General features: G+C 43.1%; 1 protein-coding gene across 1 annotated transcript in view; it reads right to left on the reverse strand.

The window, feature by feature from the left end:
• Nucleotides 1–25,522, reverse strand: part of LOC120024238 (glutamate receptor ionotropic, kainate 2-like) — a 163,350-nt gene that overhangs the window by 29,333 nt on the left and 108,495 nt on the right. The window contains exons 10-13 of the mRNA XM_038968432.1: nt 23,715–23,828; nt 21,170–21,289; nt 20,901–20,987; nt 16,883–17,106 (exon numbers count right to left, since the gene is read on the reverse strand). Of these exons, the coding sequence (XP_038824360.1) occupies nt 16,883–17,106; nt 20,901–20,987; nt 21,170–21,289; nt 23,715–23,828 (545 nt within the window). The remainder of the gene's footprint in view (nt 1–16,882; nt 17,107–20,900; nt 20,988–21,169; nt 21,290–23,714; nt 23,829–25,522) is intronic.

The following is a 25,522-nucleotide window of genomic DNA, read 5'->3' on the forward strand; positions in this document are numbered from 1 at the left end:
AGGAACGCTGATCTGTTCACCGGACGTGCTACCATGTCCCGGACCTGCTGTTTTCGACTCTCTTTCTCTACCGCACCTGCTGTCTCGACCTCTGAATGCTCGGCTATGAAAAGCCAACTTCTATTTACTCCTGAAGTGCTGACCTATTGCACCCTCTACAACCTCTGTGATTATTATTTGACCCTGTTGGTTGTCTATGAACGTTTGAACATCTTGAAGAACAAACTGGCCTTAATGGCCATGTACTCTTATAATCTCCACCAGGCAGAAGAGGACTGGCCACCCCTCAAAGCTGGGTTCCTCTCTAGGTTTCTTCCTAGGTTCCTGCCTTTGTAGGGAGTTTTTCCTAGCCACCGTGCTTCTACATCTGTATTGCTTGTTGTTTGGGGTTTTAGGCTGGGTCTCTGTATAGCACTTGGTGACAATTCATTTGATTGTGGGAGCTGTTTTGTTAGACTTCAGTGCAGCTTTTGATATCATTGATCATAACTTATTGCTGAAAAAACTTAGGTGTTATGGATTTGCATCCTCTGCCTTATTATGGATTGACAGTTAGCTATCTAATAGAACACAGAGGGTTTTCGTTAATGGAAGCCTCTCTCATGAAAATTCAGTTGAGTGTGGTGTACCTCGGGGCAGCCGGCTATGGCCATTATTGTTTTCTAATTTTACAAATGCCCTTCCACTGACCTTGAATAAAGCCTGTGTGTCTATGTACGCTGATGATAGTATACACGTCAGCTGCAACAGTAAAATAAATAACTGAGACACTTAACATAGAATAGGTAACTAGCAATAGTGGTGAACCTACTGTATAGGCCTTCAGTGGTGAACCTATATGCCTTCAGTGTGTGAACCAATAGGCCTTCAGTGGTGAACCTATAGGCCTTCAGTGGTGAACCTATAGGCCTTCAGTGGTGAACCTATAGGCCTTCAATGGTGAACCTATATGCCTTCAGTGTGTGAACCTATAGGCCTTCAGTGGTGAACCTATAGGCCTTCAGTGGTGAACCTATAGGCCTTCAGTGGAGAACCTATAGGCCTTCAGTGGTGAACCTATAGGCCTTCAGTGTGTGAACCTATAGGCCTTCAGTGTGTGAACCTACTGTATAGGCCTTCAGTGGTGAACCTATAGGCCTTCAGTGTGTGAACCTACTGTATAGGCCTTCAGTGGAGAACCTATATGCCTTCAGTGTGTGAACCTATAGGCCTTCAGTGGAGAACCTATAGGCCTTCAGTGGAGAACCTATAGGCCTTCAGTGTGTGAACCTATAGGCCTTCAGTGTGTGAACCTACTGTATAGGCCTTCAGTGGAGAACCTATAGGCCTTCAGTGTGTGAACCTATAGGCCTTCAGTGTGTGAACCTACTGTATAGGCCTTCAGTGGTGAACCTATAGGCCTTCAGTGTGTGAACCTACTGTATAGGCCTTCAGTGGTGAACCTATAGGCCTTCAGTGGAGAACCTATAGGCCTTCAGTGTGTGAACCTACTGTATAGGCCTTCAGTGGTGAACCTATAGGCCTTCAGTGTGTGAACCTACTGTATAGGCCTTCAGTGGAGAACCTATAGGCCTTCAGTGTGTGAACCTATAGGCCTTCAGTGTGTGAACCTACTGTATAGGCCTTCAGTGGAGAACCTATAGGCCTTCAGTGGAAAACCTACTGTATAGGCCTTCAGTGGAGAACCTATAGGCATTCAGTGGAGAACCTACTGTAGAGGCCTTCAGTGGAGAACCTATAGGCCTTCAGTGGTGAACCAATAGGCCTTCCTTGGTGAACCTATAGGCCTTCAGTGGTGAACCAATAGGCCTTCAGTGGAGAACCTATAGGCCTTCAGTGGTGAACCTATAGGCCTTCAGTGGAGAACCTATAGGCCTTCAGTGGAGAACCTAAAGGCCTTCAGTGGTGAACCTATACGCCTTCAGTGGAGAACCTACTGTATAGGCCTTCAGTGGGGAACTTATAGGCCTTCAGTGGTGAACTTATAAGCCTTCCTTGGTGAACCTAGTGTGTGACAGGTTTGTGATTCTGAAAGGACAGCAACGGTAATACCAGCGCACTCATGTAGGAGAGAGGACTTTTTGAAAAACACAAAGGGTCAGTGGTGCAGTCGAGGGTTTACACAGGTATAAGCAGTATACCCACTTTTTTTTCAGTGGGCATTGCTTATACTCACTTTTTAATCACTACTTATGCATATCAAAGTAGTGTGGTGGAGGTATACGACTTATCAATTATGTAGTACAATAGATAAATAATGCACAAAGTAGCCTACACAATTGCAAAGCACGTGAAATACAGTATATTCACATATGCGGCGCACACATAGCCTAGTTTCAGCATAATTTAATCTGCAGGCAGTAAGTGTGCAGCTCTCAACTTGTTTTGTCATGGAGCAGCTCACAGAAGAATGACATCTGTATCCGGTAGGGTAGGAAAGATGTTTCAACTTATCTACCAGTAAATGCTAACTAAGGCAACAATGGGTATGCAAACCAGGTATTGAAATAGTCAGAAGTGTTGGTTAGTAGCCTATTTGTGATGTGCAATTGTCATCATGTGCTGTTTGCATCAGGGGCGTAGACATGGATGGGCCTCGGTGGACAGAGGCCCACCCACTGGGGAGCCAGGCCCTCACAGGCCCACCCAATTAGATTGATGTGGTTTAAGCATTGTTGTGGAATTAGACCATCACATTTGCAGTGGTGAACCTTTAAAAGAAAAAAGGTATGATTTTGAGAGTGAAAATCGGAATAATCTATAGGAGAAAAAAAACACAGGAAAACATAGGATTTTTCACACAGGGTGCCTTTCCTTCGCTGGGGGGGCTGTTTGGGAACTTTGTGGCAAAAATTAGACTATACCCACTTCTCCAGACACCACTACACCCCTGCATAGAGCAGATGGAAAGACAGCAGTCACACACAGCGTGATGTTAAATTACCACTACACCCCTGCATAGAGCAGATGGAAAGACAGCAGTCACACACAGCGTGATGTTAAATTACCACTACACCCCTGCATAGAGCAGATGGAAAGACAGCAGTCACACACAGCGTGATGTTAAATTACCACTACACCCCTGCATAGAGCAGATGGAAAGACAGCAGTCACACACAGCGTGATGTTAAATCACCACTACACCCCTGCATAGAGCAGATGGAAAGACAGCAGTCACACACAGCGTGATGTTAAATCACCACTACACCCCTGCATAGAGCAGATGGAAAGACAGCAGTCACACACAGCGTGATGTTAAATCACCACTACACCCCTGCATAGAGCAGATGGAAAGACAGCAGTCACACACAGCGTGATGTTAAATTACCACTACACCCCTGCATAGAGCCGATGGAAAGACAGCAGTCACACACAGCGTGATGTTAAATTACCACTACACCCCTGCATAGAGCAGATGGAAAGACAGCAGTCACACACAGCGTGATGTTAAAGCACCACTACACCCCTGCATAGAGCCGATGGAAAGACAGCAGTCACACACAGCGTGATGTTAAATCACCACTACACCCCTGCATAGAGCAGATGGAAAGACAGCAGTCACACACAGCGTGATGTTAAATCACCACTACACCACTGCATAGAGCAGATGGAAAGACAGCAGTCACACACAGCGTGATGTTAAATCACCACTACACCACTGCATAGAGCAGATGGAAAGACAGCAGTCACACACAGCGTGATGTTAAATTACCACTACACCCCTGCATAGAGCAGATGGAAAGACAGCAGTCACACACAGCATGATGTTATAGGATAAGCAGTCCATAAACTCAGACATAATAAGCCAGTAGGTCCCAACCATAAGAATACAAAAAACACAACCACTAAGCATTTCCCAATCGAAATGTACACCTAAGCATTTCCCAATCTAAATTTACACCCATTGCAAAAAATATTTCACATTTAGCACACAAAGTAACCGGTGACCTAAAGTTTAAAGTGGAACTGACAGCGTTTTAACTGCAGACATGAAACAAACAGACAATCATAATATCAGTCAAAAATATCAAATTCCCAGTTTATGCTACAAAAGCAACTTTATAAGAGGTTTTAAAAATATGTTCTATTTGACTCAAAGTTCCATGACGTACACTAAGTTGTTTTTGGCAGAATAGATGGATGCAGTTCAATGCATGATTCATATAATTCACCAATACATTTCTTGGTAGTCCAAAAAATATTGCTATCAGGTTGTAAATCACAGCTGGCCTGCTACATTGTTTGCTGCCTCCATTCGGCATGCACGGTTTCAGTTTCAATGACTCAATATTCTGGACAAAAACAAACGAATGTAACTAAGGCTGGGAATGTCAATACAATCAAACTAGCAAGGTCAATGATCACAAGTCAGTCATAACGTGGCTAATAGGCTAGCGTACCTATTTATGTAGCAAGCTAAAAACATGGAGCCTAACATTAGCTAGATAGCTAGCTTCTTGGAGGATGTCATGTCATCCCATTGAAGGAGTGGGTGAGTGACTGACTTTTTCCCCTCATATTGTTTTTTGGTGGCTATACACAGCTAGAGATGCAGGCGTCCTTGGGTTAGCTAGAAAGAACTTAAACGACTGTTATGCAGTTAGCATATCTCCTGCGTTCACAAATTCACTCTGGCTATTTACTCCGATTTCAGAGCACTCTCGTCTGAGTGTGCCAAAGTGCAGAATAACTGATACATTTACGAACGCGCAACACCTGCTGAAAATGAACGGTGTCAGTAAACGCAGGCAAAGAAAGTAATAGTTAGTCACAAAGCTCTAGATAACATGTGAACAGCCTAACCAGCTCTGCTAGGGCAAGTAGGGCATTTTCCGGTCACAACTTGGAGACTTGTTTACGTGCTGCTGTGCATTTTGTTGCTCACCTTACTTTGCTACCTGACAACTTTACAGTTTTTACTTTTTAAATACCATTCATATTTTTAGTTTTTCCCTCGCTCGACTTTTTTTCATTCAACTTTTTCACTCCGGACGCTTTATCTGGACGTGGTTCGTCAGGACCTCCACCAGCCGAAGCTAAGTAGTAACATTAAAATGATGCCTTCTAATTGCAGTCGCTGTACTCATAATATACAGGAGAACGATCGCCTTACGGCAAGGATAGCTGTGCTGCAAGCCCAGCTTCAGATGCAATCGTTAGGCAAGGGTAATTTCAGCGTAGGAAAGGATGAAACAGCGTCTGTACCACCAGTAAGTACAGATAGTAGTATAAATCCCCTCACACGGTCCCCGCAGCCGGACAACTTTCTCATGTCTTCTGGAGGGAAATGCTGTAGGAATGCTCAGCTGGTGTCGCTCATTCAGCCGACAGAAACTTTCAACCGGTTTTTCCCATTAAGCAGCGAGTCGGAGTCAGAGGCCGAGCCTTCTCTGGTCTCTACTCCTCCCGTTACGGGGTCTGAGACGCCGAAGCCTCCCACCATTAGCTCGGACAAATTGAAAACCCTAGTCATTGGCGACTCCATTACCCATAGTATTAGACTTAAAACGAATCATCCAGCGATCATACACTGTTTACCAGGGGGCAGGGCTACCGACGTTAAGGCTAATCTGAAGATGGTGCTGGCTAAAGCTAAAACTGGCGAGTATAGAGAGTATAGGGATATTGTTATCCACGTCGGCACCAACGATGTTAGGATGAAACAGTCAGAGGTCACCAAGCGCAACATAGCTTCAGTGTGTAAATCAGCTAGAAAGATGTGTCGGCATTGAGTAATTGTCTCTGGCCCCCTTCCAGTTAGGGGGAGTGATGAGCTCTACAGCTGAGTCTCACAACTCAATCGCTGGTTGAAAACTGTTTTCTGCCCCTCCCAAAAGATAGAATTTGTAGATAATTGGCCCTCTTTCTGGGACTCACCCACAAACAGGACCAAGCCTGGCCTGTTGAGGAGTGACGGACTCCATCCTAGCTGGAGGGGTGCTCTCATCTTATCTACGAACATAGACAGGGCTCTAACTCCTATAGCTCCACAATGAGATAGGGTGCAGGCTAGGCAGCAGGCTGTTAGCCAGCCTGCCAGCTTAGTGGAGTCTGCCACTAGCACAGTCAGTGTAGTCAGCTCAGCTATCCCCATTGAGACCGTGTCTGTGCCTCGATCTAGGTTGGGCAAAACTAAACATGGCGGTGTTCGCCTTAGCAATCTCACTGGAATAAAGACCTCCTCCATTCCTGCCATTATTGAAAGAGATTGTGATGCCTCACATCTCAAAATAGGGCTACTTAATGTTAGATCCCTCACTTCCAAGGCAGTTATAGTCAATGAACTAATCACTGATCATAATTTTGATGTGATTGGCCTGACTGAAACATGTCTTAAGCCTGATGAATTTACTGTGTAAAATGAGGCCTCACTTCCTGGTTACACTAGTGACCATATCCCCCATGCATCCCGCAAAGGCGGAGGTGTTGCTAACATTTATGATAGCAAATGTCAATTTACAAAAACCCCCCGACGTTTTCGTCTTTTGAGCTTCTAGTTATGAAATCTATGCAGCCTACTCAATCACTTTTTATAGCTGCTGTTTACAGGCCTCCTGGGCCATATACAGCGTTCCTCACTGAGTTCCCTGAATTCATATCGGACCTTGTAGTCATGGCAGATAATATTCTAATTTTTGGTGACTTTAATATTCACATGGAAAAGTCCACAGACCCACTCCAAAAGGCCTTCGGAGCCATCATCGACTCAGTGGGTTTTGTCCAACATGTCTCCGGACCTACTCACTGCCACAGTCACACTCTGGACCTAGTTTGTCCCGTGGAATAAATGTTGTGGATGTTAATGTTTTTCCTCATAATCCTGGACTATCGGACCACAATTTTATTACGTTTGCAATCGCAACAAATAATCTCCTCAGACCCCAACCAAGGCGCATCAAAAGTCGTGCTATAAATTCTCAGACAACCCAAAGATTCCTAGATGCCCTTCCAGACTCCCTCCGCCTACCCAAGGACGTCAGAGTACAAATTAACTACCTAACTGAGGAACCTCAATTTAACCTTGCGCATTACCCGAGATGCAGTTGCACCCCTAAAAACTAAACACATTTGTCATAAGAAACTAGCTCCCTGGTATACAGAAAATACCCGAGCTCTGAAGCAAGCTTCCAGAAAATTGGAACGGAAATGGCGCCACACCAAACTGGAAGTCTTCCGACTAACTTGGTAAGACAGTACTGTGCAGTTTCAAAGAGCCCTCACTGCTGCTCGATCATCCTATTTTTCCAACTTAATTGAGGAAATCCAAAATTCATTTTTGATTCTGTCGCAAAGCTAACTAAAAAGCAGCATTCCCCAAGAGAGGATGGCTTTCACTTGTGATAAATTCATGAACTTCTTTGAGGAAAAGATTATGATCATTAGAAAGCAAATTACGGACTCCTCTTTAAATCTGCGTATTCCTCCAAAGCTCAGTTGTCCTGAGTCTACACAACTCTGCCAGGACCTAGGATCAAGGGAGACACTCAAGTGTTTTAGTACTATATCTCTTGACACAATGATGAAAATAATCATGGCCTCTAAACCTTCAAGCTGCATACTGGACCCTATTCCAACTAAACTACTGAAAGTGCTGCTTCCTGTGCTTGGCCCTCCTATGTTGAACATAATAAACGGCTCTCTATCCACTGGATGTGTACCAAACTCACTAAAAGTGGCAGTAATAAAGCCTCTCTTGAAAAAGCCAAACCTTGACCCAGAAAATATAAAAAACTATCGGCCTATACCGAGTCTCCCATTCCTCTCAATTTTTTTTGAAAAAGCTGAAAAAGCAAAAACATCCTCTTTGATAACACCTGCTGCAGCCGCTGCAAACTAGCCGACAACAAAAGCTAACTAGCTAGACCGTGGGAAAACTACTGCTCTCTATTAGCCTTCAAGAAGGCAGTTTCCATACGTTTTTGTAAAAACGATCCCACTCATTAAAACTTCTTAAGGCTAGGGGGCAGTATTTTCGGCTAAAAAACGTACCCATTTGAAACTGCCTATTTCTCAGCCCCCGAAACTAGAATATGCATATAATTGTCAGATTAGGATAGAAAACACTCTAACGTTTCCAAAACGGTCAAAATTTTGTCTGAGTTAAACAGAACTGATATTGCAGGCTAAAACCTGAGGAAAATCCAATCAGGAAGTGCCTCTGTTTTTGAAACCTCTCTGTTCTTATGCATCCCTATTACCATTTAAAGGGATAACAACCATATTCCTTTTTCTATGGCTTCCCTAAGGTGTCAATAGCCTTTAGACATAGTTTCAGGCTTTTATTTTGAAAAATGAGCGTGAACGACCACATTGCGTAAGTGGATAGGTGGGGGCTCTCAGAGTGAGTTGTGCGCAACAGAGAAAGGCGGCCATTGTTACTCCCGGTCCTAGTGAAAAACCAACAGTCCCGGTTGATATATTATCGAATAGATATTTGAAAAACACCCCTTTCCTTTCCAATAATAATTTAAGAGATTAAATCAGAAAATCATGAAAAATAATAAAATAATAATATATTTATCAATATTATTCTATTATTATAATCATTATTTTATAAATCCTTAGAACTTCTCTGAAGGCATAGAAGGCCAATTGTTCCCTACTGTGTTTGGATTAGTAATAACTCAATTTTACCTCAGCATGCATTTCTTTCACTATAATGAATGTCTAAGGAATCCATATGTTGTTCTGAAATATGAACACAGAAATACCGGACATTTTGAACTCTTATTATGTGGTGATTTGACAAAATTACAATCATGGTCTTAAATTGGACTCGCTTTTTTCTGGTCTTGGTCTTGACTTAGTCTCGGTCTTGACTCGGTCTCGCTCCCCCTCTAGTCGGGGTCTTGTCGATTTGCTCCTGTTTTGGCCTTGAATCGGTCTCGCATTAGGTGGTCTCGAACACAAGACTGCCCAATTTTTTTTCAAAATCGTGTTATTGTAGGCAACTGAAACAATTGACACTCTTACAATCTTTTACTATGGCCTTAGATTCCTATTCTCCACTGGAGACCAAACACAAATAATTTACCCTTTCCCCTAGATCAACATATTGACGTATTCAAATGCCTTCAGTTTATTGTGAGCCGCGATCGATGGAGTGGAATAACACTGTCACTGGAGATAACGTCCCCATCCATGATCATCTATGGAGCTCATTGAGATTCATCGACTCTCCCTCTCCCTCGACTCCCCTTCTTCTCTACCTTCTTCCTTCCTGATGCCACCAGACTCCCTCACTCCCTCGACTCCCCCTTCTTCTCTACCTTCTTCCTTCCTGATGCCACCAGACTCCCTCACTCCCTCGACTCCCCCTTCTTCTCTACCTTTTTCCTTCCTGATGCCACCAGACTCCCTCACTCCCTAGACTCCCCCTTCTTCTCTTCCTTCTTCCTTCCTGACGCCACCAGACTCCCTCACTCCCTCGACTCCCCCTTCTTCTCTGCCTTCTTCCTTCCTGATGCCACCAGACTCCCTCACTCCCTCGACTCCCCCTTCTTCTCTACCTTCTTCCTTCCTGATGCCACCAGACTCCCTCACTCCCTCGACTCCCCCTTCTTCTCTACCTTCTTCCTTCCTGATGCCACCAGACTCCCTCACTCCCTAGACTCCCCCTTCTTCTCTACCTTCTTCCTTCCTGATGCCACCAGACTCCCTCACTCCCTCCCTCGGGATATTCCTCCTTTATTATGTTAGCCCTTAACTGCAGTCAAATGACATAGTGGCTTCATGGGTGTAATGTTATTAATACTTTTAATAATTTCATAATTAATACACTTTTTTTTATATGCAGAAAGTCAGGTGTTTCAATGTCAAACGGTTTTGTTATATTTCAGTCTTCTGTTCTTTATATGAAGTGTAATATTGGGATGCAAACTCAAAACGTAATACATTTCAACTCTATATCTGCCATGGTATATGTATCTTCTTTTTTTAAGCCCATAACCATTTGTGTGAGGTGTATACTTTTGGTTCAAATTAGATTTGTTTAAATCTACCAAGAAACACTCTGTGACACTGATTTAGGCCACTGCAGTAAAAGCTTATTAAGTGAGAGTGGCATCAAATTAGCAGTGTGATTGGATTAGCATTAGGCATCAGGACCTGAGAGTGTGATTTGGTTAGCTTTAGGCATCAGGACCTGTGTGTGTGATTGGGTTAGCATTAGGCATCAGGACCTTAGAGTGGGATTGGGTTAGCATTAGGCATCAGGACCTGAGAGTGGGATTGGGTTAGCTTTAGGCATCAGGACCTGAGAGTGGGATTAGGTTAGCTTTAGTCAACAGGACCTTAGAGTGGGATTGGGTTAGCTTTAGGCATCAGGACCTGTGTGTGTGATTGGGTTAGCATTAGGCATCAGGACCTGAGAGTGTGATTTGGTTAGCTTTAGGCATCAGGACCTGTGTGTGTGATTGGGTTAGCATTAGGCATCAGGACCTGAGAGTGGGATTGGATTAGCTTTAGGCATCAGGACCTGTGTGTGTGATTGGGTTAGCATTAGGCATCAGGACCTGAGAGTGGGATTGGGTTAGCTTTAGGCATCAGGACCTGTGTGTGTGATTGGTTTAGCATTAGGCATCAGGACCTGAGAGTGGGATTGGGTTAGCTTTAGGCATCAGGACCTGTGTGTGTGATTGGGTTAGCATTAGGCATCAGGACCTGAGAGTGGGATTGGATTAGCTTTAGGCATCAGGACCTGTGTGTGTGATTGGGTTAGCATTAGGCATCAGGACCTGAGAGTGGGATTGGGTTAGCTTTAGGCATCAGGACCTGTGTGTGTGATTGGTTTAGCATTAGGCATCAGGACCTGAGAGTGGGATTGGGTTAGCTTTAGGCATCAGGACCTGTGTGTGTGATTGGGTTAGCATTAGGCATCAGGACCTGAGAGTGGGATTGGATTAGCTTTAGGCATCAGGACCTGTGTGTGTGATTGGGTTAGCATTAGGCATCAGGACCTGAGAGTGGGATTGGGTTAGCATTAGGCATCAGGACCTTAGAGTGGGATTGGGTTAGCATTAGGCATCAGGACCTTAGAGTGGGATTGGGTTAGCATTAGGCATCAGGACCTTAGAGTGGGATTGGGTTAGCATTAGGCATCAGGACCTTAGAGTGGGATTGGGTTAGCATTAGGCATCAGGACCTGAGAGTGGGATTGGGTTAGCATTAGGCATCAGGACCTTAGAGTGGGATTGGGTTAGCATTAGGCATCAGGACCTGAGAGCGGGATTGGGTTAACTTTAGGCATCAGGATCTGTGTGTGTGATTTGGTTAGCATTAGGCATCAGGACCTGAGAGTGGGATTGGGTTAGCTTTAGGCATCAGGACCTGTGTGTGTGATTGGGTTAGCATTAGGCATCAGGACCTGAGAGTGGGATTGGGTTAGCTTTAGGCATCAGGACCTTAGAGTGGGATTGGGTTAGCATTAGGCATCAGCACCTGAGAGTGGGATTGGGTTAGCATTAGGCATCAGGACCTGAGAGTGGGATTGGGTTAGCTTTAGGCAACAGGACCTTAGAGTGGGATTGGGTTAGCTTTAGGCATCAGGACCTGTGTGTGTGATTGGGTTAGCATTAGGCATCAGGACCTGAGAGTGGGATTGGGTTAGCATTAGGCATCAGGACCTGAGAGTGGGATTGGGTTAGCATTAGGCATCAGGACCTGAGAGTGGGATTGGGTTAGCATTAGGCATCAGGACCTTAGAGTGGGATTGGGTTAGCATTAGGCATCAGGACCTGAGAGTGGGATTGGGTTAGCATTAGGCATCAGGACCTGAGAGTGGGATTGGGGTAGCATTAGGCATCAGGACCTTAGAGTGGGATTGGGTTAGCATTAGGCATCAGGACCTGAGAGTGTGATTTGGTTAGCTTTAGGCATCAGGACCTTAGAGTGGGATTGGGTTAGCATTAGGCATCAGGACCTGAGAGTGGGATTGGGTTAGCATTAGGCGTCAGGACCTTAAAGTGGGATTGGGTTAGCATTAGGCATCAGGACCTGAGAGTGGGATTGGGTTAGCATTAGGCATCAGGACCTTAGAGTGGGATTGGGTTAGCTTTAGGCATCAGGACCTGTGTGTGTGATTGGGTTAGCATTAGGCATCAGGACCTGAGAGTGGGATTGGGTTAGCATTAGGCATCAGGACCTGAGAGTGGGATTGGGTTAGCATTAGGCATCAGGACCTGAGAGTGGGATTGGGTTAGCATTAGGCATCAGGACCTTAGAGTGGGATTGGGTTAGCATTAGGCATCAGGACCTGAGAGTGGGATTGGGTTAGCATTAGGCATCAGGACCTTAGAGTGGGATTGGGTTAGCATTAGGCATCAGGACCTGAGAGTGTGATTTGGTTAGCTTTAGGCATCAGGACCTTAGAGTGGGATTGGGTTAGCATTAGGCATCAGGACCTGAGAGTGGGATTGGGTTAGCATTAGGCGTCAGGACCTTAAAGTGGGATTGGGTTAGCATTAGGCATCAGGACCTGAGAGTGGGATTGGGTTAGCATTAGGCATCAGGACCTTAGAGTGGGATTGGGTTAGCTTTAGGCATCAGGACCTGTGTGTGTGATTGGGTTAGCATTAGGCATCAGGACCTGAGAGTGGGATTGGGTTAGCATTAGGCATCAGGACCTGAGAGTGGGATTGGGTTAGCATTAGGCATCAGGACCTGAGAGTGGGATTGGGTTAGCATTAGGCATCAGGACCTTAGAGTGGGATTGGGTTAGCATTAGGCATCAGGACCTTAGAGTGGGATTGGGTTAGCATTAGGCATCAGGACCTTAGAGTGGGATTGGGTTAGCATTAGGCGTCAGGACCTTAGATTGGGATTGGGTTAGCATTAGGCATCAGGACCTGAGAGTGGGATTGGGTTAGCATTAGGCATCAGGACCTGAGAGTGGGATTGGGTTAGCATTAGGGAACAGGACCTGATTAAGTTTGTGCTAGAGGAGTTGCCTAATATGGGCATGTCTGATCACCTATACAACATCCAATATGCACTGATGTGAAGTACTTAAGTAAAAATACTTTAAAGTACTACTTAAGTAGTTTTTGTGGGTATTTGTACTTCACTATTTCTATTTTTGACAACTGTTACTTTAACTTCACTACATTCCTAAAGAAAATTCTGTACTTTTTACTCCATACATTTTCCCTGACACCCAAAAGTACTCTACACACTTTGAATCTTCAGTTTCTTAGCAATTTCTTGCATGGAATAGCCTTCATTTCCTAGAACAAGAATAGACTGACGAGTTTCAGAAGAAAGGTCTTTGTTTCTGGCCATTTTGAGCCTGAAATCGAAACCACAAATGCTGATGCTCCAGATACTCAACTAGTCTAAAGAAGGCCAGTTTTATTGCTTCTTTAATCAGAACAACAGTTTTCAGCTGTGCTAACATAATTGCAAAAGGGTTTTAATGATCAATTAGCCTTTTAAAATGATCAACTTGGATTAGCTAACACAACCGTGCCAATTGGAACACAGGAATCCTCTGTATGCCTATGTAGATATTCCATAAAAAATAATCCGTTTCCAGCTACAATAGTCATTTACAACATTAACAATGTCTACACTGTATTCCTGATTAATTTGATGTTATTTTAATGGACCAAAAAAAAATGCTTTTCTTTCAAAAACCAGGTCATTTCTAAGTGACCCCAAACTTTTGAACGGGAGTGTAAGTGCTTATGAATGGGATATGGTATTAGGTGCCAGGCGCACCGGTTTGAGTGTCAAGAATTGCAAAACTGCTGGGTTTTTCACGCTCAACAGTTTTCTGTGTGTATCAAGAATGGTCCACCACTCAAAGGACATCCAGCCAACTTGACACAACTGTGGGAAGCGTTAGAGTCAACATGGGCCAGCATCCCTGTGGAACGCTTTCAACACCTTGTAGAGTCCATTCCCTGATGAATTGAAGCTGTTCTGAGGACCAAAGCAGGAGCAAATCAATATTAGGAAGGTGTTCTTAATGTTTTGTACACTCAGTGTATACTTCTCACATGAATAGCACCAGGGATATAGCAGAGGGTAAATGCTGTTTGACACACATTGTCATTTATAAAATAAAGTTAATGTTGTTGTGCATTTACCAACCTTTGTGTTTACCACTACATCCCACTGTAAACTGTAACCACATTTCATCAGTATGACTTTGCTTAGTGTTTATGGTTCTCTGTGATAAAAGGACGTTTACTCCACAAACATGATGAATTGTGGGCCATTAAACTTCCTGCCAGCCCCATCCGACCGCCTGACAGGCCAGAATGTCAATGAGCTTCGTCTCCTTGTAACCGCTGGCGACCGTGCGCCACCGCTCAATGTCCCCTGTGGCATCATGTGGTTTGTGACATTGTGTGACAGTGTGAAACGCATTGTGTGTGTGTGTGTGTGTGTGTGTGAGAGAGGTTTTGCTGTGCGTTCCACTCCTGTATTCCTCTGGGTTGTGTTCTGCACACTGATTCCCGCAGGAGAGAAGTGTCACCCTGCGCACACACACACACACACTCACACTCACACTCACACACACACACACACACACACACACACACACACACACACACACACACACACACACACACACACACACACACACACACACACAAACAAAGATGGCACACACACAGACACACAGACAGAGCGCAGACAGGGGACATGCAAAGTCCCACACAGAATAACAAAAGGACTCCTCCTCTCATCCTTCTCCTCTCCTCTCATCCTCTCCTCTCCTCTCATCCTCCTCTCCTCCTCTCCTCTCCTCTCATCCTTCTCTCCTCCTCTCCTCTCTTCCTCCTCTCCTCTCATCTTACACTCCTCCTCTCTCATCCTCTCCTCTCATCCTCCTCTCCTCCCATCCTCCTCTCCTCTCATCTTCTCTCCTCCTATCCTCAGCCACAAAAACTCATCAGGCACCCTCCTATTAGCTGTCTGCTGGACTCAATCACTCTAGCCGGTTTTATAGATTTGTTTCCCTTCTTGTCTCAGGGCATCTGAGGAGAGGTGTGTGTAGGTGTGTGTGTGTGTCTTTGCATGTTTGTATATGTGTGTGTGAGAGAATGTGTTTGAGTGCATGCATGCCTGTGTGTGTGTGTGTGTGTGTGTGTGTGTGTGTGTGTGTGTGTGTGTGTGTGTGTGTGTGTGTGTGTGTGTGTGTGTGTGTGTGTGTGTTGTGTGTGTGTATGAGTGAAGGAAAGAGCCTGACACTGTGATTTGTGTGTATCTAGTGTGTGAGCCAGAATGAGGAACAACTGCATATGTAATGTAATGACAGGGACCTCATTGTGTATGGTGGCCCATGCATTGTCCGAGCTCTCTGAGATATCTTTCGCGACTCAATACGTGGGTGTTCTATGGTTATGAACACCGTCTGAGGGAATTTCAACTGCGTTTCTTTCTCAATAAAGGAAGAGCAGTTAAAGAACTACATTTCGTTAGGAACTGAATAAAAATAAAATATTGTAGAACGTAGGAAAATCCTTCCTTTTAGTCCTTTGGATGTGGGTCAATGAGCTTTTAACTCGTTAGAGATCTATTTGTAGGGGATTAAAGAAAACAATATCCTTGACATAAAGGGACTCAACCAATCAATCTGTTTGTTGAGTGGTCAATACTTCAATTATGAGAGAGCTCAGCTCAGCAAGTTGACGCCTGGGGGAAAATAGCATATAGCAGGCTTTGAGCTATTACACATCAACACCCCTATGGAAGACATAGAACGAGTTAGCTGATAATGAACACAATAGTATAGAGGCAATATTGGTGTGATTTACTGGGTAAAAACCCAGGTTTCCCGAATCGCCATTGCACTGTTTTAGCCTGCTGAGCTAAAGCCTGCTAAGACCATGTCTTCACGTTTCAGGCAAGGTTATTCATCAGGAGAGCAGCGTGGTTCACCGAACCATTTCCATTACGTTGGCACACAGTTCAAGGAAGTGGATGTGTTATAATAAGCACAATGTCAAACACACATCATGCAGAAACACACAAACATGCTTGCAGCTATATCTGGGTTCATTTCACTGTGTAAACGTAGGACCATGGAAAGGCTACATTGAAAATATAGAGAAACTTACCCAACATACGTTCGAAAAGGATTGCAATAAAATAAGTGCATATTCTGAACCAACTTAGGTGACAGTTGTTGCCTTCCTCTCAGCTGATCATAATGCCAGTAACATTTGGAATAAGTGCATTAACCACAAAACTCTTGGGGTCAAACCAAAGAACACATAACAGCTGGCACCCCAGAGTTCTGGGGTTAGTTAACACTTTTCTACATAGGATTACGTAGCAATGCTTCGGTCAGGGGAATTCTACTACCCAGCGGCCAGAATTTGTAATGGGACTTCCCAATAACATCATATTCTGTGTGTAAACTGGTTTTCTGGATGCAGATAACCAGATTACAACCATCTAAAGACGTATTTTTCTGGTTGTGAAAAGGGTGTCTTAAAAACATCCTTTTACAACCAGCATACAATATTACTTCATCATTTTGTCATTGCAACCAGTTTTGCCCACTAAGATACTTCTACACTTATAATAGCTAAATAAACATACTGTATTCAATGCCTAACACTGAGCAAACCAATATATAACCAACGGTCAGACAAGGCCTCACACTGATTGTTTCATATTTTCCTCAGTCTGGAGACAAGCCAGGGCATGTCCACAGTACTTTACATAAGATATCTTTATATGAGCTTAAGGGCATATACACAGTCTGTCAGACTGTCACACTTCACTGTAAAAGCTTTCCTTTAAGGCATAGAGTTTCAATTTTAGAGGTAGAATAACTCCACATTCTGGGCTTGTTCTAGTATCATGAGTTGCAGAGAAAAGCCACTGTCTGGTTTGTGAAAGCGAGGGGTGAGGGATGGCATGTTACCTGGCTATGACAAACAGCACACAACTGACACCCAAGTAAGCCAGCAGAATATACATCCAGATATCGGGTGAGAGGGGGTTGAGGAAGGAGAAGACGCCCGGGTTGGTTCCGTTGGGCTTGCGGTAGAGGATACTTATCCCCAGGGTCATGAAGGGCTTGGAAAAGTCGATGACCTTCTCCCTCACGTAGGTGATGGCCAACGGAGCCACCGCTAGGTCTGCTTTCTGCAAAGAGAGATGGGGAAGATAGCCTGGTCCCAGATCTGTTTGTGCCATCTTGACAACATGTTTGACGTGATACTGGCTATAGGACAAGATATCAAACAGATCTGGGGCCAGGCTGGTTCACCACATTTGAACCAATTACACGTGGGGGGGGGGTTGATGGAGTTCACCAATCAGGGGATTTGGTATCACATTAAAAGAGCTGAGATAGACAAGGGAAAAGTCAGGGCGGGCCTTTAAACTAGGTTGTTATATTTTAAATATAACTTACCTTGCTAAATAAAGGTGTAATGTAGTTGGTGGGAACTGGGAAGTCAAAGAACTGGAAAGCACCCCTATTATAATTTGTGCACCACCCAAAACAGACCCCATTATACTGTAGATGTAACCTCTGAACCCATCTGAAGACCATTTATTTATTTTTATTTAACCTTTACTTAAACAGGGAGTCACACTGAGATTAAAAATCTATTTTACCGTCGACCGATTAATCGGCATGGCCGATTTCAAGTTTTCATAACAATTGGTAATCTGCATTTTTGGATGCCGATTATGGCCAATTACATTGCACTCCACGAGGAGACTGGGTGGCAGGCGGACCACCTGTTATGCGAGTGCAGCAAGGAGCCAAGGTAAGGTGCTAGCTAGCATTAAACTTATAAAAAACAATCAATCTTAACATAATCACTAGGTAACTACACATGGTTGATGATATTACTAGTTTATCTAGCTTGTCCTGCATTGCAAATAATCAATGCGGTGCCTGTTAATTTATCATTGAATCACAGCCTACTTCGCCAAACGGGTGATGATTTAACAAGCGCATTCGTGAAAAAAGCACTGTCGTCGCACCAATGTACCTAACCTTAAACATCAATGCCTTTCTAAAAATCAATACACAAGTATATTTTTTTAAACCTGTATGTTTAGTTAAAAGAAATTCATGCTAGCAGGCAATATTAACTAGGGAAATTGTGTCACTTCTCTTGCGTTCAGTGCAAGCAGAGTCAGGGTATATGCAGCAGTTTGGGCCGCCTGGCTCATTGCGAACTGTGTGAAGACCATTTCTTCCTAACAAAGACCGTAATTAATTTGCCAGAATTTTACATAATTATGACATAACATTGAAGGTCGTGCAATGTAACAGCAATATTTAGACTTATGGATGCCACCCGTTCGATAAAATACGGAACGGTTCTGTATTTCACTGAAAGGATAAACGTTTTGTTTTGAAATGATAGTTTCCGGACTTGACCATATTAATGACCTAAGGCTCGTATTTCTGTGTGTTTATTATATTATAATCAAGTCTATGATTTGATATTTGATAGAGCAGTCTGACTGAGCGGTGGTAGGCAGCAGCAGGCTCGTAAGCATTCATTCAAGCAGCACTTTCCTGCATTTGCCAGCAGCTCTTCGCAATGCTTAAAGCACAGCGCTATTTATGACTTCAAGCCTATCAACTCCCCAGATTAGGCTGGCAATACTATAGTGCCTATAAGAACATCCAATAGTCAAAGGTATATGAAATACAAATGCTATAGAGAGAAATAGTCCTATAATTGCTATAATAACTACAACCTAAAACTTCTTATCTGGGAATATTGAACTCATACTCATGCTAAAAGGAACCACCAGCTTTCATATGTTCTCATGTTCTGAGCAAGGAACTTAAACGTTAGCTTTTTTACATGGCACATATTGCACTTTTACATTCTTCTCCAACACTGTGTTTTTGCATTATTTAAACCAAATTGAACATGTTTCATTATTCATTTGAGACCTTATTGATTTTTATTTCTGTATTATATTAAGTTAAAATAAAAGTGCCCATTCAGTATTGTTGTAATTGTCATTATTACAAATATATATATAAAAATCGTCCGATTAATTGGTATCGTCTTTTTTTGGTCGTCCAAGAATCGTCATCGGTATCAGCGTTGAAAGATCATAATCGGTCGACCTCTAAATAAAACATACACATATATGTGTTTAAAACAATATAATTCAGGACACAATCAATCAAAATAAACATATTTAATAAAAGCAATCACATTCAACTACATAAAAGTCGTCAATCAGTATTTAAACTGCCTGAGTGACACCAGCACATCTAACTGCAGTGAACTCCGCAGATTGTTCCACAAATTAGGGGCAAAAAAACGAAATGCTGATTTTCCCAAATCTGTGGAGACTGAAGGGATCTCTAGTGTTATCCATTTCTGAGAACGGGTTTAGATAACGTATGACTCTTAACTTAATTAATGACGTTACATATGGAGGGAGTCTCTGTTCGATTGCTTTGTAAATAAATTAAAGAGAATGAAGCTCTCTTCTTACAGACAGAGAGATCCATCCCACATTTTATACAGACTACAATGATGAGTCCTAACATTGTCCCCTGTGATAAAACGTACTGTGGAATGATAGACTGCATCCAAGGGTTTCAAAACAGCATGTAAACAATATCACCAACATCCAATACAGGGAGAAACGTTGTTTGAACAATCTTTCCCCTATTTTCAATATTGAGGCATGATTTATTTCGATATATAAAAACTATCTTGGATCTTAGCTTCTTAGTCAGATTTTATATATGTGTTGTGAAGGACAACTTGTCATCAATCCAACCCAGGTACTTATATTGAGAAACAAGCTCAATTTGGGCTCCATTTGTAGCACAAATATGCAGGTCCTCAGGGTCAACCATGAAGCTCCATTATAGACATAACCTCTGAACCTATCTGAAGCCTGTGAAACTCCATTACAGACATAACCTCTGAACCTATCTGAAGACCATGAAACTCCATTATAGACATAACTCCATTATAGACATAACCTCTGAACCTATCTGAAGCCTGTGAAACTCCATTACAGACATAACCTCTGAACCTATCTGAAGACCATGAAACTCCATTATAGACATAACTCCATTATAGACATAACCTCTGAACCTATCTGAAGACCATGAAGCTCCACTATAGACATAACCTCTGTACCTATCTGAAGACCATGAAGCTCCACTATAGACATAACCTCTGAACCTATCTGAAGACCATGAAGCTCCACTATAGACATAACCTCTGTACCTATCTGAAGACCATGAAGCTCCACTATAGACATAACCTCTGAACCTATCTGAAGACCATGAAACTCCATTATAGACATAACCTCTGAACCTATCTGAAGACCATGAAGCTCCACTATAGACATATCCTCTGAACCTATCTGAAGACCATGAAGCTCCACTATAGACATAACCTCTGAACCGATCTGAAGCCTGTGAAGCTCCACTATAGACATAACCTCTGAACCTATCTGAAGCCTGTGAAGCTCCATTACAGACATAACCTCTGAACCTATCTGAAGCCTGTGAAGCTCCATTATAGACATAACCTCTGAACCTATCTGAAGACCATGAAGCTCCAGTATAGACATAACCGCTGAACCTATCTGAAGCCCGTGAAGCTCCATTATAGACATAACCTCTGAACCTATCTGAAGCCTGTGAAGCTCCATTACAGACATAACCTCTGAACCTATCTGAAGCCTGTGAAGCTCCATTATAGACATAACCTCTGAACCTATCTGAAGACCATGAAGCTCCAGTATAGACATAACCTCTGAACCTATCTGAAGCCCGTGAAGCTCCACTATAGACACAACCTCTGAACCTATCTGAAGCCCGTGAAGCTACCCATGATCCAACCAATCGTATCCGTGTCAACACGGCAACCCACCAATGACCACAATGGTAACCATGACAACAGTCCACTTCTCCTCCCCCTACTCACATGGTCCATGAGCTCCCTGACCATGCCGTTCCACTGGCCCGTGCTCTCCTCCAGCGCCCCGTACTTCCCGTCCTCCACCAGGCGCACCTATTAATGAGAATAAGAATGACAACAGCAACAAATATTAATATTAATAATAACAATATATGTAATTTAGTAGAAACTTGTAGTATTACACAAATTATTTTCATACCATCGTGATTGATCCCAGAACCCTGGTGTTACAAGCACCATGCTACGCCAACTGAGACACATGGGAAGCCACTCACCTCATAGCGGAAGCCCAGGATCGCTGAGAGCTCGCGGAGAAGGTCGATGCAGTAGCCTTCGAAGCGGTCGTTGCCGTACAGCGGCTTGTCTGACTTCTTGAACATCACGTAGGGCTCCACCTGTTAAGGAAACATGGGGGAGGGGGGAGGAGATGGAAGGAGAAGAAGAAAGGAGAGAGAGGCAGAGAGGGGGCAAAAGACAAAGGTAGTTTGGTATTTGTTGGCGTTTTATTAGGATCTCCAGTAGCTGTTGAGGAAGCAGCAGCTTCTCTTCCTGGGATCCACACACAACATGAAACATGACATACAGTGGGAAGAAAATGTATGTGAACCCTTTAGAATTACCTGAATTTTTACCAAAATTTGGCATAAAATGTTATCTGATCTTCATCTAAGTCACAACAATAGACAAACACAGTCTGCTTAAACTAATAACACACAAACAATTACAATTTTTCATGTCTTTACTGAACACACCGTGTAATCATTCACAGTGCAGGTTGGAAAAAGTATGTGAACCCTTGGATTTAATAACAGGTTGACCCTCCTTTGGCAGCAATAACCTCATCTAAATGTTTTCTGTAGTTGCGGATCAGACCTGCACAACGGTCAGGAGGAATTTTGGACCGTTTCTCTTTACAAAACTGTTTCAGTTCAACAATATTCTTGGGATGTCTGGTGTGAACTGCTCTCTTGAGGTCATGACACAGCATCTCAATCGGCTTGAGGTCAGGACTGACTGGGCCACTCCAGAAGGTGTATTTTCAAGCCATTCTGTTATTGATTTACTTCTGGATTTTGGAATGTTGTTCTGTTGCATCACCTAACTTCTGTTGAGCTTCAATTGGCAGACAGATAGCCTTACATTCTCCTGCAAAATGTCTTGATAAACTTGGGAATTAATTTTTCTGTCGATGATAGCAAGCTGTCCAGGCCCTGAGGCAGCAAAGCAGCCCCAAACCATGATGCTCCCTCGACTGTAGTTTCCAGTTGAGATGAGGTTTTGATGTTGGTGTGCTGTGCCTTTTTCTCTCCACACATAGTGTTGTGTGTTCTTTCCAAACAACACAACTATTGAATATTTTGCCATTAGCACTGTGGAACATCCAGGTGCTCTTTTGCGAACTTCAGACGTGCAGCAATGTTTTTTTAGGACAGCAGTGGCTTCTTCCATGATGTCCTCCCATGAACGCCATTCTTGTTTAGTGTTTTACGTATTGTAGACTCGTCAACAGAGATGTTGGCATCTTCCAGAGATTTCTGTAAGTCTTTAGCTGACACTCTAGGATTCTTCTTAACCTCATTGAGCATTCTGCGCATTCTGCGCATCTATGGAAGACGGCCGCTCCTAGGAAGAGTAGCAACAGTGCTGAAATCTCTCCATTTATAGACAATTTGTCTGACCATGGACTGACTTTTAGAGATACTTTTGTAACCCTTTCCAGAATTTATGCAAGGCAACAATTCTTAATCTTAGGTCTTCTGAGATCTCTTTTGTTCGAGGCATGGTTCACATCAGGCAATGCTTCTTGTGAATAGCAAACTCACATTTTGTGAGTGTTTTTTATGGGGCAGGGCAGCTCTAACCAAAATCTCCAATCTTGTCTCATTGATTCGACTCCAGGTTAGTTGACTCCTGACTCCAATTAGCTTTTGGAGAAGTCATTAGCCTAGGGGTTCACATACTTTTCCCAAGCTACACTGTGAATGTTTAAATTATGTATTCAATATAGACAAGAAACATACAATAATGTGTGTGATATTAGTTAAAGCACACTGTGTTTGTCTATTTTTGTGACTTTTATGAAGGTCAGATCAAATTTTATGCCAAATTTATGCAGAAATCCAGGTAATTCCAAAGGGTTCACATATTTTTTCTTGCCACTGTAATACTGAACATTAATAGACAAGAACAGCTCAAGGACAGAACTACATCAATTTAAAAAAGGCACACGAGACTACATATCAATACAAACACACAAACTATCTAGGTCAAATAGGGGATAGGCATTGTGCCGTAAGGTGTTACTTTATCTGTTTTTAGAAACCAGGTTTGTTGTTCATTTGAGCAATTTGAGATGGAACTGTATGCTTTCTTGCATTTGTTCTGGATTTGGGGACTGTGAAATGGTGGCATGTCTGGTGGGGTAAGTGTGTGTCTCAGAGATGTGTGTAAGTTCACTATGCAAACAATTTGGGATTTTCAACATATTAATGTTTCTTAGAAAAATAAGAAGTGATGCAGTCAGTCTCTCCTCAACTCTTAGACATGCATAGTATTTATATTAGTCCTCTGATTACAATAAAGAGCAAGACATGCCGCTCTGTTCTAGGTCAAATGCAGCTTAACTAGGTGTTTCCTTGCAGCACAGAGACCTAACCCTTCAGTGATGCTGTGTGAGGCTACAGACAGACAGAGACCTAGCCTTCAGTGATGCTGTGTGTACCTGTATGGGGCTACAGACATAGACCTAGCCTTCAGTGATGCTGTGTGTACCTGTATGGGGCTACAGACATACAGAGACCTAGCCAGATGTGTGTTTACCAATATGGTGGAGACGCGGAGGGATTTGTTAGCCAGAGAGTCTGTGATGTTGGTTGTCTTGCTCTTGTGGTTCTCCGTCATGTTCAGGCCACTGGGAGGGTCCCACGTTCCTATCTGTGGGTGACACATTTCTCATGTGATAAAATGGTAATTAGTGAAGCACGATATGACATTTTTGGCCGATACAGATATCCGATATTTTCCTTGCCAAAAAACGATAACCGATACCCGATATTGAAAATGTTAGCGTTCTTTTAAGCGTTCTAGTACAGTTAAATAGTTAACACACACACATGGACACAGCGGTCTAAGGCACTGCATCTCAGTGCAAGTTGCGTCACTACAGTCCCTGGGTCGAATCCAGGCTGTATCACATCTGGCCATGATTGGGAGTCCCATAGGGTGGTGCACAATTGGCCCAGCTTCGTCTGGGTTTGGCTGGGGTAGGCCGTCATTGTAAATAAGAATTTGTTCTTAACTGACTTGCTTAGTTAAATAAAGGTTACACACACACACACACACACACACACACACACACACACACACACACACACACACACACACACACACACACACACACACACACACACACACTGACCAAAACGTTATTTTGTTGGCATTTACGTATGTCCCCATTACCAGTAAAACATAATCAAAACCTATTTCATTCACTCACTTGCTGTGCTGTTTCATTGTTCATTTGTTCAGTCGTTTCATTCTCAAACAGGATTTCTATGGAACCCCGTTTGGGTCTTTGCTATGGAATGCCGTTTTGGTCTTTGCATGTCAAAAAAGAAAACAATGACCAGTAGATAACACTATTTGACGTGTCAAATAAGCTTGTTGACCAATCAGGAACTGAATTTGACTGCAAATCACATAATAATTTAACACGTTCATACATTTTTGACCTAGTTATTGCACATTGATTACACTATCACTTGCATTTCATGTCACAACGATTCACCGATACGTATGCTATGATGCTGGTAAAGTTGTCTTGCGCACCTACAGTGCTGGTCATAAAAAATGGATGCAAACAATGTTCCTCCCCAAAAACAGCAAAATGACATGATCTGTTTCAGTAGCTATAGTTAGCTAGCTAACTATATAGCTAGGTGTCATCATCTAAAATAACCCTAATTTATAAGACCCATCTATGTGAAGCTAGCCACAATAAGGATTAGCCGCAATAGTGGACTTTGAGGTTAGCCTTCAAAATAAAAGTATGGCATAACTCAACTATTTGAATTAATTTGCATCACTGTCAATGACATACTTTTATTTTGAAGGCAAACCGCAAATTCTACTATTGTGCCTAATCCTTATTGTGGCTAGCTTCACAACACATAACCAAGTCCGGTCGAGCCTCACTAACCTGATGAAGCTAGCTGGCTGCTTATAACGTTAGCTTTGGGCAACAGGGTTAAGTAGCTGGCTAACTATTTATTTTCATGAACTGAAGTTCAATTTCAATAGGCGAACAACAAGTGGCAACCTAACTAATACTTACTCACAAGGATTCCTAAATCATTGCCAAGAATAATGAAATTGACTGCAGTTTCTACTGGTCATTGTTTTTAGGCTGGTTGTATTGGTGCTAGCTAGGTACCAAGCTAAAGCTAGCTACCCCAGAAGTTGTGGTCAATCAAATGATGCTTTATTACCAACGCGGTATTGCAAACACATCGTTCGTGTCCGGTGTTTGCTTGTTTGCAGACTTTTTTGTACAGCTTTGACAGTGCTACTGTGTCTTTTTTGACACGCAAAGACCCAAATGGCGTTCCATAATATGTATGTCGTGAAGC

Source organism: Salvelinus namaycush, chromosome 29 (genome assembly GCF_016432855.1).
Source record: "Salvelinus namaycush isolate Seneca chromosome 29, SaNama_1.0, whole genome shotgun sequence".
Taxonomy (NCBI): Eukaryota; Metazoa; Chordata; class Actinopteri; order Salmoniformes; family Salmonidae; genus Salvelinus; species Salvelinus namaycush.